The 16,613-nt window shown below is 38.5% G+C and overlaps 1 protein-coding gene across 3 annotated transcripts in view; it reads left to right on the top strand.

Moving 5' to 3' along the window:
- The window catches only part of LOC117303170 (carboxyl-terminal PDZ ligand of neuronal nitric oxide synthase protein-like), a 60,318-nt gene that overhangs the window by 9,777 nt on the left and 33,928 nt on the right, over positions 1 to 16,613 (top strand). The window contains exons 1-2 of one of the 3 annotated variants that reach the window (XM_033787296.1): positions 8,686 to 8,713; positions 15,341 to 15,412. In XM_033787296.1, coding sequence (XP_033643187.1) covers positions 15,398 to 15,412 — 15 coding nt within the window. In that variant the 5' untranslated portion in view covers positions 8,686 to 8,713; positions 15,341 to 15,397. Of the gene's footprint in view, positions 1 to 8,685; positions 8,714 to 10,289; positions 11,749 to 15,340; positions 15,413 to 16,613 lie in introns of those variants that run through there. The other 2 variants (XM_033787294.1, XM_033787295.1) reach the window with 2 other exon arrangements.

Below are 16,613 nucleotides of genomic sequence, written 5' to 3'. Positions count from 1 at the left end.
TTGAGGTCTTGAGATTAAATTACTTCTTTCTCAAAAACTACATCACTTCAGAGGGAGGCGATTCTCACAATGTTTTTAACCATCAACCTCTCCCCATTACTCGTTACCAAGTGAGGTTTTATGACAATAATTATGTTGAGTAATTACCAATAATGTCCACTGCCTTTAAAGCCATTCAAAATCAACAACATTGACTTTAAATAGAAGGGTAACAGGGAAGCTGTAGCTGCATCTCTAAATTGATGACTTGAAAATGGCTATGACCAGACCATCGCAAAAAATTGCCTATTCTTCAATTATTCCACAACAGCCATATATGTAGCATAGCAGAAATTGCTTCACACTGCCATATTGTTTCAGTTATTACTGTTCACTGTATTTTTTTCTGCATGCCACAGCAACTTTGCCCCTTGCCTATCAAGAGACAATGTATGTGTGTATATGCTTTACACGGTCTGTACCATTCGTGCATGCATAGATTATAATTAATCCCAATCAATTATTTAGTCAATTTTTATAGCAGCTTAACCTTATGTAAATAATGAGATTATCTATTAGATGTGCATTTATGTTCATGTCCTGAAACGATAGGTTGCATCATTGTGTTTTGGAAGAGTGAATTATTTACCTACATAGGTGCTTAATATGCACCATCCTCTATTTTTCCGTTGAGGGTACTTCGAGGAAAGAGCCAAACTAGATATTTGCTGAATTTGTAGAAGTCTAAAATCTGGGAAAATTAATTGAATTACTGAATGAATGGTGCCAAGATGAAAGGAGAATAAACGTCTTAGTCTTTTACCAACCCAATATATGACCCTACCTTTAAGCTTCTATTTAGCCCTTGAATTTTGTTCAGACAGGAGGCGGATAATTTTTTCATCAGTGCTGAAGGTAAGGTGGACGTTGTAATTTGCTTATGAAGGACATCGGGATCCAGCTTCACATGGCCGTGCTTACCGTGGATTTCAGTGCTCAGAGCACCCCGTAAAGCACATAGTTCTTTGGGATGGCCCAGGTCAAAATTCCAGTTGAACCTAGTTAACTGGTGTCAACTGGTTCAACTGGATAGTGACCAAACTCGTCCATTTTCCATATTAACCAACTGGTTTGGACAAGGTTTAACTGAGTTCAACTAGGTTGAAATTATAAACCATTAGGTTTCTGTCCATTTTCCGTATTAAACCAACTGGTATTAACTGTGTCTAACTAGTTTATCAACTGCTTTTCAACTAGTTCCAGTTAAACCCAGTTTAACTAGGTTCAACTGGAATTTTGACCTGGGGTATTACCACATTATTATGCGGTAAGCAGAATCATGATAATGGACCCAGGTGAGGCCCTGTCCTCATTTGGTGTTTTATATGTCACTTCCAAGAAGTTCATAAATTATGAGACCCATTGATGTAACACCTTGTAAGTGTTAACAAGGTGCTGCGGCGCATTCAGTAGCCACTGCTAGAAACCAACCCATTGCTTGGCCTTAGCGATAAGTTTGACAAATTCTGTGCTTACATCACCGACCTGCTATGCTACAATCTAGTATTACGGGAACTACAAATATTTTTCCTGACAGGTCTAGCAAACCTTACACATTTTAACTAGCTCACATAATTTTCCACTAGTGTTTTAAGGACTATATGCTTTTTTGTTTAATGAAAGGCACCAAGGCATTTTCTCTTTGGTAAAGGGCACCCTAAGAGGAAGTTCTATGTTCTAAATTTCTATTGGAGCCTTGCAAGGGCACCAAGGCAATGACCAGGGGCATAAGCAATCGCCTCGTTGCCTCCAGGAAGTATCAAGCCTGGTTTTAGTAAAATGAACAGTTTCCCAGACCCCTGTCATGGAGCTAACTGAAAATCTTCCTTTGCTGTAAAAAAGGAAGTAGAAACTCTCCTCCCTCTTAAAATAACTCCACTAAACAGAACACACTCCCATCAATTTGTTGACATTACTTTAAAATGCACATTGCTGTCACATCCAAACATATTTACTGCCTTTTTCATAACAGTCAACAGTATATTTTTATCACCCAATCTAAAATGACTTTAGATGTGATTTCCTCCTTTGCCTTAAGTGACCTATAAATCTCATATCTTTATAAAGGACACCCCCCCCCGCCCCCCCCCCTGTTTGTCCGATGACAAAGACTACCCTCTGCTTTAATGACATGCCTCCCAAACAGGTAACAACAATAAGGTTCTTGAAACTTATTGTTAAGCATCAACCCTCTAGAGACTCAATGTTTTTTGTAAGCAAATCCTGAATGTTTGTTTTTCCTTCTTCAGTTTTCAAGGGGTTAAGAGGCTTAGTTCGGGCAAGAGGGTGCTGGAGGAACACTTTCTCCTCTCTCTGGGGGCCGGGGGAAAGTTTGTTGTGAAAGAAAAAACCAATAATGAAAAATGGTTTAAGCCTTACTGCGGTGTTTATGAAGTGCCACTGTCGCAAATATTTTTTTGTTGGTCAGTACATTGCTCATTAGATTTAGGTAAGGACTTAGGATTTGTGACTGAGAATGTGCTTAGTTTGACTTCAAATATCTGCCAGAATGTGTGGAACCATGCCAATCTCATGCCCTGTCAATATTTTTGTCGGCTACTACTTTTCCTTGATACCTTCTGTGATTTGGAGGTCTGTACTACTGTGAACGAGCTGATCGACCCATTGAGTCCTCTCAGTTGGATCAAAGCCAGAACTATAACGCAACAGAACTCTGACCTTTCTGATTTCAAAGTTGACACAGTCCTCGTCCCTGCCGCCCATGCAATCATTTTATATAAGAAGCCAAAGCGTCCAGTTTGTCAGTGAAATCAATGTAAATATTGATCTACTGTTACAGTGATCATCGTCATCTGATTGTACCCAGCACTGCGTGATGATGCAATGGTTTGATTTTGACACTGATGGCTTGTGAACAGGACATCAGGCAGAGTGGTCAATTGATAAAATCCTAAGCCTGGTCCGATATTGACAGCTGATTCTGTCCAGGGTGTTAAGCACTTATTAGTGGTTGACACATCAAGGTTCCTCTGGGTGATTCCTTATTGAAAATCCTAGATCCACTTTGTAGATGTACCCCTCCAATGTAACCCATTAGGGTCCTCTTTTGTCTGATGATTGGAGGGCGTTTTATCAGATTTTGTTTGGTTATAGATCAAGGATTTTGCTCAATTGTCTTCAAGAGTTGAGAATATTCTCTGTACTCAACCTGCTGAGTGTAGTTCTTGTTTAGACCCTTGAGTATTGAGCTGGATTTCTATGCTGAGTAGCTGCTGTAAAACAAACATCCAGCAAGTAATTGACTGTACTGACTGATAATTTGTATGCCAGACTGCCCTGTACATGTATGTAATAACCCCTCCAGGCATGTGAATTTTGAGGGATTTTCCTGGGCTCAAGAGTTTCTTAAAACCTCCTTGACTTGAGCCTCTTCTTGATAGAGACAAAGTACTCACCAAAGGGAGAAAGAAATTATCCACATTGTGTCCAAATCTGTAGTTTAGTATTTCTGATGATGCACAGAGTCTGTAAACCTCCCGAATTTTAACATCTGAGATGCTCCGAGGCTCTAAGTTATGGGGGAACCCCGACCCACAGAATAAGAATGGAACCAACTCTCAGTAATATGAGAGAACGATTCAGGCATTTTTGTATTCAAATGAAAACTTATCCAAACCATACTACTTTGACGGGATCTTTCTAACAAATATTGTGTTATATCGACATCTGCAGTGTTTCTCACCAAGGTAATTGTTATGGTAATGTAATTGTGGAGTATTTACCAAGATATGACTATACCTTTAAACTGGAAAACCTCCTACTTAGTCTAATTTCTTGTCCCAAAGCCTGATGAATGGTCACATTGCGTAGTTGTGGCCGCATTTGACATTCAAGTTGATATTAGTAACATTTACATTTGTACTTACCATGTTTGTACAACAACAAAACCGCTTCCCTTGATGTCCTGTGTCTTAGTATCAACTAACATGCGCAGTTTCATTTCTATCGGGGGATAACCAAAAACAGTTCAAATCTACTGAAAAAACAACTTATAAATGCATCTTCCTCTATGGTGAAACAGCCTTAGGATTTGTAGATGTTTTTGTAGGTTTTGAGGTCTGTGACCCTCTCTGGCTGAGACTGAAATAGAAACTGACGCAAGTCCTAAAGGTAACAACTGGGCAAAAGTTGTTTTTCAACTTCGTTTATGCAGTTTAAAACTAGGTTATTGTACTCTATAAGAATGACTCGTTGAAAAAAAAAAAAGCTTTTGAATAAAAACATACTATACAAATGTACATGTTTAATTCAAAATGTTTTGTAGGAAAACACAGCTTTTTGAAATAAAGGCACTGGACACTATTGGTAATTACTCAAATTAATTGTAAGCATAAAAACTTAGTTGGCAACAAGCAATGAAGAGCTTTCGAAAGTATAAAACATTGTGAGAACCGGCTCCCTCTGAGAAGTAATGTAATTTTTGAGAAAGAAGTACATTGTACATGTATTTTCTCAGTAAAACATTTAAGTTGATTTCAAGACCTCTAGCTAAGCACAACAAAATTATGCTCACAAGAATAAGGTTACTAGCCAAAATATCATGTCACAAGTACAATTTGTGACTGGTATCCTGCTCATTTCTGCTTAGCAGACAATTGATGTGCATTGATTTCTGTGTAAGCAGCTCTATGAAATTGGGCCTGTGTGCTGTCTTGGGGTTTTAGTACTGGTTATAGAATACCGTGGGAAATCTTTTCCCACCGTATACCGACCGTCCATCCGTCCTCGTCAACTCACAAGGAATAAATACCGTCCTGACATCTCATTAACCCTGATGGTCAATGATGAAACATAACTCGTAATTCATGTAATTGGATTGCTGGACGATTCCAAGGATGTATTCAGAGGAATGGATTGATATGTCAATGTCATACTATGGTTCTTGGTTAAGACCACCTGCCTACCACCTGTGCTGGACCTCTATTAAAGGGAAGCTGTTTGGTAATCACTCTTAAAATTAATGGCATTAACATTTATCGGAATAGAGGCCTATGCAGTTATTGTTAATATAAAACCTTTTTGAGAAACATTTCTCTTTGAAGTTATGTGGTTATAAATGTAAAAAAGATATTTGTTTTTATGCCCACAAATTTGAAACTGGGATCTGGATTTTTGCCGATATCTCGAAAATGTGACCATCTTCTTAAGTGAAGTTTTCACAGATTCATTTTATTGTGTAACTCTACATTTTAGTAGGATTAGAAATATCTTTTAAAGGGTATACATGTATGTACTTTTTCCTTACAAAAAATAAAATGTCCACAGATTGACATTAAACTTACACAGTTTGAAGATTATGATAGTAGAAAGCTTCCCTTGAAAAAACTGAGGTGCTGTAGTTTTTGAGAAATGAGTAAAAGTATTAATTTTCGTCTCAGTTTTAGCATGTAAAAATGTATTAACCAGTTATGCTATGGTTTTGGTATAATATCATAACTGGTTACGGGGATTTTACATGCTAAAATAATGTTGGTCTCATGAGACCAAAATTATTTTGTGACTTGTATTACTCATTTCTTAAAAACTACACAACCTTGGTTAGTAATATTTGAAGGGAAGCTTTCCACTATCATTGTCTTCAAACAACCCTGTAAGTTTAATGTAAATCTGTGGACATTTTGAAAAATTGCCTGAATTCTTGAAATATTCAAATATCAAGTGATAAACCCCAAAGGACCTGTCAACTAACTCTGGTTTTAACACTTTGTTAACTTTATACTCAGTGAGCTTCGAGATAGTGTAAGATTTAAGAATTAAAATTTGGGGGTTGACAGTTACAAATCCTGCATGTTTTAATTAAACTCTTCAGTTTGTAATTTAAGACAAGTTTAATACAATGGCTAACACCCTTTTATACAGTTCCAAACTCTTCCCCTCTTAATAAAAACCAACAAATATAAATGCTTGAGCCAACAGCAATACTGAAAATACAAATCTACATATATAAAGTGCATAGCCCTTGGTTCTTCCAATTATACAATCATCAACATCGCCACCTTATTGTCCTTCTGGCCAGCAGCAATGTTAATTGCTAAATAATCACAACTGACTAAAGAAAGCTTTTTACGAAGTGTTCCAATGGTTTAATTAGATCGTTAATGAATGGCCTTCAGCCTAAGTGCATCTTTTTAAATGCGTTTTAATTGAATTGACAACTGGATAAATTGCGTGCAGAAGCACCCAAGTGGATTGTTACAGTCGGCATTTTTACAATGCAAACAGATACGGTATTGAACGAACGAATGCACTCAAAGTGCCTGAGTTTAGCTATGGTCGTACAGTAGTCTGTGAAGTGCAATTGTACGTGAGCAGGTCTATACCCCTGCAAAAAAAAAGTAAGCTGAAGACAGGACAAGTCTATTTATTTCCCCAATTCTTCATCTTTGTCTCAAAAGAATGTTCAAAATAATGTTAAGTTTGAGTCTCACATGTCTCTTTCAGTCCTGCTGTGTTGTGCACCAATAAAACCATAGAGATAAGCTTGGGCGATATCAATTTATTTTATTCCTGATATATCGCCGACAATATATCGCGATATTCGATATAATCGCGATTAATTAAATTTGACATCATCAGTCTTCAAACTCCCAGTGAAAATTGTAGAAGAGACAGTCATAGCATAAGAGAGGTGTTCAATTGACATATTCTTCTGGTTTTACTCCAAACCTATGGGGTGCAAGATGTCTCAGCTAGGAAATACATCGCGATATTGCGGTACTTAATCAATAGCGCGATCATCGCGATATATCAATATTTCGATAAAAACCAAATCGATCCGATGTCGTAATCGTTTACGAATTAATATCGCGATATTCGATAATATCGTGGTATCGCCCAAGCTTACTTAGAGATTAAATCTTCTCTATGTTTTGTTCAAATGAAATGGTTTAGATGATAAAACGGTGTTCTCATTTTGATTCTAGTCTCTTCTCATTCTTTGATTCTGCTTATAAATAAAATCCTGGTCCAGTAAAGATTCTGAGCTACAAGTCAAGCAGTCTTGTGGACCCCCTCCCAAAATCTAGCCCTGTCATGTAAAAAGCAGTTCTAGTTGTAAAGTTGTGCAATACTTGGCCTTGTCTTAATTGATTACTTTCTTAAAAAGAGGCCGTTTTGTAATCAAATTTCCTTGAAAATGATGACATGATGGCATCGGGAGGAGCCCTGACAATCTTTTATGTGACTACAAAGGATGATGCTCGTCTAGAAGTAGACTGGTCTGTCTTGCAGGTCCAGTGATTTTATATGGATAGAATGGTTTCAATAGATGAACTTGCTTCACATCAAATCTGTGTTATGATTGGTTGGAAGTGATGTAATTTGTCAGCTTGCACTTTTGATCTCTGTTTATAATGATGTAGTGTTTTTCTTTCAACATGTAATGTGTGGCCATGTCAGTGTGAATTGACTGTGTACATCCATGTGAAATTAATGCAAGGTCAACATTTGGCAACATTTGGCAACATCCCGTCTGGCAGGTATCTTACATTGTTCACGAGCCTCAAAATGTGACTTCAGCTATTCAGACTAGTCTGAAAGTTGATACAATGGGAGACTTTTGGGGACACTAGGGGGCAGCAGACTCTACCAGATAACCAATTATTTTGTGGGGGGATGTTGTCACACCTACTACACCCCTTTGGTCTCTTCGCTCTCGGCCGAAGTCTCTTCTCCTTGGATTGATTTAACTTAAAGATGCTCCCTGGTAAAGATCTTTACCCATAGCTGTTTGAGTGGGACTGAGAATAATCAACGAGGATTTGAGCTTGAAAACTGAATCTTGACCTTCCGCTTTCTACAGTGTAGATGTCTTAATTGCTAGACCAATGAGCTTGTGGTTTGTTCTTGGCCATGTGCATGAAAACTGAGAACCCCTGGTTTTGAAACTCATCTATGTATATGTAGGCCTAAGAACTTTTAGACTACACAACATTGGATGCATTTCTTGCAAACAAGAATTGTTTTGATCAGTGACCTGTTTACTGTGATGCTTTTCCTTTAATTAGAGACATTACCTTGTTCTTGGTTGCAACTTCGCTTTTACTTATCCATGTGCATGAAACCTGAGAATCCCTAGTTTTGAAACTCATCTATAGGCTTACATGTAAGTACTTTTGTCTACATGTACATGTATGTATCATTTGATGCGTTTCTTGGAAACAAGAAACATTTTTGATCAGCGACCTTTCTACCGTGACACTTTTCCTTTAATCGGAGACATTATTTTGTTCTTGGTTGAAACTTTGCTTTTTCTTATCCATGTGCATGAAATCTGAGAATCCCTAGTTTTGAAACTCATCTATAGACCTAGGTACTTTTAGACATGTATACATCATTCGATGTATTCTTGTAAATAAGAAACATTTCTGATCAGCGACCTTTCTACCGTGACGCTTTTCCTTTAATCAGAGACATTACCTTGTTCTTGGCTGAACTTTAGCAACTCCTCGTCTACCGTTACTTCTTAATCATACCCAGGTCATGCTAGCTACGGATATCAGTCACTTCCTGTCAAGATGGATCCATGTAAAGGAGGGGGGAACATGGGGGACCCGGGGTAGCCAATCATTGATAGACTTGTCAGTGTCCACTGAGCGTAGCAACCCCTCCTGCTGGGATCCAACACTGTGATGGGGTTTGAGTTACACTGTAGGTATGTACTTGTGGAGGTGGACCAAGGAACATGAGATCTTACCTTGAGGATACAGTTTATGTGTTTCAGTCCCACTGGACTCAACTTGGCACATTTTACAAACCAGTCCCTGTATTCATTTACTCAGAATGGTTTATTGCAGCTCACACAAATGTTGCTGTCCACAAGTTTTCCCATCTTTTGCTGTGATCGTTATTCCAAGATTCAGACAATAGTTATTCGCAGTCATCAATTTCACTGGTTATGTTTCACTTAGTTACCTGTTCATGTTTGTTGTGTTGTCATTTAGCCTTCGAGAAAGACTCTGCTAGGGTCGAAACGTCAGGCCATTAACTATTTTTTGTCATCAATTTCAATGGAATTGTTGAATCACACAAATCATTCTTAAAATAAGAAATTATTTGTTTGTTACTTTGTGTTTTGGCATAAAAACTTGGTCGGAAATGAGAGGATATGGCAACGTGAACAGTTCAATGTTGCAAATTATGTGTGTTTACTTCCCCTTTAAAGCCATTGGACCTTTTCGGTAAACAGTATTATCCAAGTCCCACACTTCGTGTATCACAACTTATATATAAAACAACAAACCTGTGAAAATTTAGGCTCAATCGGTCATCGGAGTCGGGAGAAAAAAAACGGGAAAACCCACTCTTGTTTTCGCGCGTTTCGCCGTGTCATGACATGTGTTTAAAATAAATCCGTAATTCTCGCTAACGAGAATTTATATTGTTTTACCGTTTTCTCAAAAAGTAAAGCATTTCATGGACTAATATTTCAAGAGAAGTCTTTCACCATTACCTTCTGTAAACCCTGTAAATTAATTGTAAATCTGTGAACTTTTTTTGTTTTTTGTGTACCGAAAGGGTCCAATGGCTTTAAGAGAAATCAAGGTAGTTGTCACCACGGCTTTGCTTTCAGCTTTTTCTTCCTGCTGTTTTAAAACCCATCATTCTACAGTGAATCATTGGAACACATGATTGAGCATTTGTCATGCCCGCCGAACAAGCTCCCAACATATGATGCGCATTGCGGAGCTTAGTGCTGTATCCTGGTGCTTAACACTAGGAGTAAGCTGTATCGTGTTAGGACTTAAGCAAGTCTAATCTAGGCCACGCGCACTTTGTGAAATTGAGCGAAACTAAAGTAGGAAAAGTTCAGCTAAGCGATCAGTGTGAGAAGCATGATGATGTCTTCCAGGGTATAGCCCTGGAAAGTAAAACTCTACCTGCTGAAGTGGTTAGGTTGAGTACAGTCGCATTCAAAGAGGAAGTTAGAAAACTGCATTTTTATATATCTGTGGCAAGCTTCTATCGAACAGAGGGGTGCTGGGCTGCTTAAAAAAAGTATTGCACAAGGATTGGATAGCGAGTCAACCAACCCAAACCTGAACTTGTGTGACGCTGTGGTTACTCCCCACAGTCACCTACAAGTGAATTAACCAATCAACTGATCAAGGACAATTGGTAAACTCATACCCTTTGGGCGAAAGAAAAAGTTTCCTGGCTGTTCAAGTTCATTGCGCCTGGACGTTTTGTGTTATTTGGAAGGATTTGTACTGTAGTGTTGCAACTAAGGCTGATTGAGGTTGACAATGAACTCTGAGAAGGAATAATTATTCGGCCAACAAGTAGCCCAGACTCTCAGTGACTACAATGACATGTCTTTATTGGATCCGGTGAGGCTGTGCAGCAGAAGTTTAAATCTTGGCAAGGATTTCTGTGGTTTGCTCTAATCCTTTTAAGGAAGTCTTGACAGAAGAATTGACAAAGCAAGTACTTCTATGTTAAAAGTTCTTGAAGGTGCAAGTTAACCATTTCTGGCAGCAGTTGTGGAAACACTTGCATGAGCTTTGGAGGAAGGAAAGAGAAAATCGGTTTGTGAAGTTGTGTGATGTTTCAGCCTGTCACGCTGCCAGTAAGTCAGCGTCACAGAGGGGCGTCCGGTGTTGACAAGTTTGACTCATACAGCCATTGCTGCATTGCAACACCATAGGTTTTTCAGAAGTGCCTGTGTCGTGTTGTGGAGAGCAGGGGAAACATAACCCAAGTGCGATTCCTTTTGCCGAGGATAGGGTAAAAGCTGCTATTCTCATCATCAATTTGCTCCTGCAAAAATATTCAAGTGCTGGTGTTCATCCATGAGTATTGTCTTTATACGGAGGGTCAATGAGAATTCTTAAAGAAAGTTCTTTGCGGCAAAGGCTTGTGCTAGTCTCTGTAATGTAAATGCACCGTGACCATCTACTTGTGATGGTTAATCGGGTGTACTTGGATACATTTTTTTTAAAGATCTGCACAGATGCTACAAGGATTACTGCAGTCAGGAATTTGACATTGACTCTCGGATTACATACCTCTGATTCCAGTGCTGTTGCGAATTGGTGACAGTGTACGATTTTTGTCCGAAACCTCCTCTAAAGAAATATTCAGAAAGTGTTGAAGTACTTGGTGTGGAACCAACCTTCCTTCTGCTTGGGGAAACTCATTGTGCAGTTTGTGAGAAAACTTTGTATTGGTCAACGATCCGTACTTGGATTGGAATTTACAGCGAAATTGACCTCATCTATGTGTACACATATTGAAACCTATATTATATTGAGACGTGTATTTGCAATTGGTCAGCTTTTCTTTGGATGGTTTGGAGTTCGTCTGAAAAGAAAGCTCCATGTTTGTGTTGACCTTTGTGTGTAATCACATTAGGAATCTGCTGTGACTTGTAATTGGTTACAAGCAGACAATTTTGTATTTATCTTTTGGAGTTATTTGAGTGGAAGGGTACTCCTGACTGGTCGAGAATTATTATTTCCAAGGATTTTTCTACAAACATTTACTTTGATATATATAAGTACAGCATCAAGCTATAACATCCCATCAGTGGTCGTTGGTAGAAGCTACCTCTAATTGATGTCATCAGTTATGGGAGATTCACGCGCCACCAGCATGATCGGGAGACGGTCGTCCTCATCTTCCGCCAGAGAGTTGGTCTCCAGCATGAAGCAGAATGACCTCTGGAGCACTCAGTCTGAGATGATTTATGTAAGTGTGATCAGTCCGCTAATCCCCGTAATGGTGTGAATGTCTCTCAGAGCCAAGCTGTGCCCTGGCCACCGCATCCCCCCCCCCTACTCACCCTGGAGACATAAACACAAATGTATTTTCAGAATGTTGTTTATAACTCGTTCGGATTACATCTAGGCATACTTTGGAATGGAATCAGCATGTACTGAATCCTCTGTGTGTAATAGTTAGTATTGGGTATCTTCAGTTGGAGATTCTTGCTCTCAGAATTTTTTTAGAATTAGAGTATAGACATTTCAAGTCGAGTTAAACAAAATAATTTTATGTTAAAAGTCCTGCATGATAACACATGCAGAATGTTCACCGTAGCACCTTGTAAACCCTTATAAGGTGCTAAATAATTGGGTCTTATAATTCATCACTGCAATAACCTATCTTTCTGAAAGTTTGTATATAGGGCCTACTCCATGAGATACGACTTTGATATTATTATTATTATTATTTAGTACACAGCTACTGACAAGTGGTGACTTTTTCTCTGCACAGATTAAGGTTTTATAAAAGTGACTAAGGAGTCAACAAAGTTGGTTCGACTCATCAATGTCTTGAGGTCAAGTGTAATTGTTTTTAGAGGTCAAATGTAAAAGGTCATAAGATTATTGCCTTCATGAAGCTTTCTGGGTCAGGTAAAACTCAAATTGATAACTTTCCAGAAAATCGTTAAAAAAATGTATCACCAGGAAACGTTAAAAGATTGAGTCACTTTGACCAGCCGGATGGTTAGGGATAGTCTGAACAAAGCGTTGAAGAGCGACCAACTAATCGGCAGGAAAAACTTCTGTTATTGAACATGTGAGAAACACTCTTACTTCTTGCCATCGTTCTAGATAAGTGTTTTTCTGTGGTTGTCGCTGATTTCTTGCCCAAGGCATCGTCGTGCGTTTGGAGGGCGGGTGGGAGGAGGGTATTTTGTTGGTTAGAAACTGATCTAGATGAGGATAGGAATCGATGCTTACATGTGCCGAGCATACAGACTTATTTTTGTTTAAAGATTCATGTCGTGATGGGGGTATTGATTTCAACCTCCACATTGCTCCCTAATTGCCAATTATTTATACTGGGGCATTCATGGGAAGCAGGTTGTCAATAGTGTTTATTGTACGTAAAACAACCTTACATGGAAAATTACATAAAATTTCAGTAGTAGGGTCAATCTTGGCATTCAGCTTCAAACTTGACACTTCATTCTCAGATAGTCTTAATATTCAAGGGCATCCTAATGAGAGAACTTTTTCTTGAACATTTTTATGCTGAGGAACTTTTGATGCTTAAAAGCAACTCTATGCAGTTGGGCCTACATGTAGGTCTGGAATTCTTCTGTTCTTGCCTATGTGTATGAACAGAACATCACAACTATAAAAGAATGAAATAAAAAAACTAATTTCTTGATTCTTCAAACTTTCTTGAAAGAGTTAGAGCAGTCGCCAAATGGAGATAAATATATTATCCACTTTGTGTCAAAATCTGTAGTTTTGTATGTCTGATGATGCACCTTCTGTAACATCTTGGAGGTTCCGGGTCTACATTAAGGGGACCCTAGGCCAGCCATCCATTTTTTTTATGAGTTTCTTTTTCCACATTCATCAAACCTCATTCCTCCTCAACTTGTTGGCCACAGACCATGCAGCTTTAGACTAAAGTTCTCCATATTCCATTAAGGTACTTGGCAGGTTATCGATTGGATTTCTCTTGTCAAAACACTCATGAGGAAACAGAAGGTACCTTTTCAACTTATTAAAGAGCAAGCCTCTCTCAACAGCCAAGCGTTTGGTAACACCTTTTACCAGAAGTTCACAGCGTCGGCTTAATCATACTGTGTAATTACCTTAAAGGCCTGACCCTTTGACCCGCTAAGCAGGAATGAGTCACAAGGTGGACCAAGTTGAAGTAATCTTGATTTGTTTTATTCATTTGCTTATTTCCATTTTGTCCTGCCTTTGGGGGAAATTCCCTGCTGGCCCGATCGGTAAAAACGTGACCAGATGCTCGTTCCTTCGCTGGGTATATCAATTTTAATTAGAAATTAAAATGCCATTACATCGCTGATGTGGATGCAGTGCCGTAGGCTGCAGTATTGTATTGCACTGTCTGGTACTCTGGTCGTGCTACATGTATGTATGTGGAATGAGATGGGGAGGGGAGGAGCTATGCTGTGTAGAAGTGGGGGGGCAGATGGTTCAAATTTTTGTCAGGGATAAACACAAATTACTTCTTCCTCCCAATTGTGTTTGAATTTCCTGAAGAGAAAGGTTAAATGTTGTTTAAAAACCATTTACACGTGGAGTTGGCATCACACAAAACAGAGGGTAATAGTTTGCATGCAGCTTGCAGAGACCTGTGCCAAATTTTACAGAACTGCTTTTAAAATGCAACCAGTCACTAGCAAGCCTGATACTTCATATGCCCCTGGTCATGGCCTTGGTGCCCTTGAAATGCTCCAGTAGAAATTTACAATTTTCTCATAGGGTGCCCTTTACCAAGGAGAAAAATGCCTCGGTGCCCTTTGCCTTTTTAAAAACTAGCAAACAGGCCTGAACAAGGCACATGCTTACAAGTAAGTGGTTACCAGTCAAAAAACTGCTCACATGTAAGTCCTTGTTATTGAGTTTCTTGTCTTATAATTGATGTGTTCAATTCAATCTCATTTTGGTTTTTCTTAACAAAACAAGACATACATGTAGACCAAAACAAGTCTTACAACTAAAAACATTTCAAATCGTGACTCTGACTTTTTTCTTCTGATGTGATCATGTCTGGATTGGGATAGACTGAAAGACAAATAGCCCTTTCTTGGCCAGGCGCTTAACTGCATTAGCTTTGAAGTCTCGATCCATACACATTGGTTTACCGAGTCGAGTTGAAAATATTCCCCATCGGCAATCAGCCCTTACAAAAGCAATTCAATATTTGGATAACATAAAGCAGTTTTTTTCCCCCTACATGTTTTTCTTGACCACAAAAAAAAACAAAATTAATAAAACCTGATGAAATTTTCGAGATTATATGACTCCTTAGGTGTTTTGTTTAGATAAGATTTAAAGATTTGCTTCGTTGAAGTTTTTACCAAAATTGAAAAAAGGGAGATGAGGTTTGGATTAAGGCAATACACGTTTTGCAGAAAGCAAACGCTCATTCAGTTTATTGGCTTTTTAAAGATACAGTACTGCAGAGAAAATGGATTTGCCTTTTTGTGTGTGTAAAGAGAACAGAATTGCCTTTTAATATTTTCACAAACATGGAGCAAGTAAATTACACAAGTTGTACCTGCTCGTAATGTGCTTTGGTACACACGTTTAGTGAACTTATTGTTTGGATAAAGTTTTGTCTCCCTTGTTTGAACAAATGATAAATTTAAAAGCAGTGGCTATTAAAGTCAAGTTTTTAAATAGTCTTTTTCTGTGTTTGAGTTTTAAAAATTCTTGTCTTGCAGCGCAAGCCTCCCTTGAATTTCGTTGGACCCACAGATCTAACCAAGGTGAAAATTGAGGTCAAATTACGGAGTCGGTAGACAGCGTTGATTAATTCGCTCTCTTAATTTTTGTCTCCACAGTATATCGGCACGCTTGATGTCCCTCGACCCAGCAGTCGAATTGAAATTGTTACCGCCATGCGGAGAATAAGGGTAAGTTTTTTTTTTTTTCTTAATTAAAGAAAAAAAACTCAACTGAGAAGCGGTGACGGGGGCAGCTAAAGTGTAATTGGGTTTGATTTCTGAAAGGATGCCGGGTTGGGGAACTACTCGCGGATTCCACACAGGAGTTATTCTCCTGGTGGGAATTTTTAAAACTGTGCCTCAAATACGAAGTATGGTCGCTGGCTGTTTGTTCGAGGCAAACAGCAGACTTTTAGGGAATTGGGTTAGATCTATCTTGAGGGATCGAGACCTATCAAGAAGATTGTCTTTACTCTGGCCGGTTGACTGTGCTTTGAGTTACAATTCCCTGGTGCATCTTCGCACTAAGAAGGTATTCAAAATTAAAACATTGGTTGAGAATTTGAACTGCATTCGCCACAGCCAATCCAAAACAATGAGGCGAGGCGAACAAAGTTTTGTTTGTTAAGCTGACATATTCCGAAGGAACTAAGCACTGACTCTGCAGAAAGTTCTCTAAAATAAGCTTTTTAAAAATATTGTATCATAATGGCAATTCAGTTTTATGCTGTGATTGGCTATTGTCAATAAACCTTTTATCAATCTGTCTATCTACATGTACCGTCGGATGATGGACTGACGGTGCTTTACCAATGGAGCTATCTTGCGACAGTCTCCTCTTTTTTATGATAGTAGATCATTCACTCCTAGCTTTTTTGTCTTAAGAAATTACCTAATTTGTTGCAAATTTGACAAACCAACAAACAGGCACAGACACAGACACTTCATTGTACTTTACATACATACATGTAGCTTAAAAATGCATTGTTTTTTCAGATATGCAATGAATAATTCTTTTTCATAATTTAATTATAAGAAAAAACTCTAAAATAGAAGTAATTAGTTGAAACACCTTACTCATTTGCGTGTGAGAGACACTAATTCAGCAAAAAAAACTTGAAGTAATTAACGACCCCCGCCAGAAATGTGACACAAACACAAATCTTTCATCCTTATGTTTTCCTTCATCATCCATCTCACCGTGAACGCCCACTAAAAATGATAACAGCTGTCAAGAGGCTAAAAATAACAAGTTTATTCTGATCTCGTAGATTATAACGCAAATAATCCTGGCAGCTGCTTATTTAGAGGTGTGAGCACAGAGTGTGAAATCTGCTGTTAATTGCAACATGAATGTTACTTTCACATTGTGGTGACTCATTGGCATGTG

Source organism: Asterias rubens, chromosome 19 (assembly GCF_902459465.1).
Source record: "Asterias rubens chromosome 19, eAstRub1.3, whole genome shotgun sequence".
NCBI lineage: Eukaryota > Metazoa > Echinodermata > Asteroidea > Forcipulatida > Asteriidae > Asterias > Asterias rubens.
The sequence above is the reverse complement of the archived record's forward strand: the minus strand, read 5'-3'. Positions and strand labels throughout refer to the sequence as shown.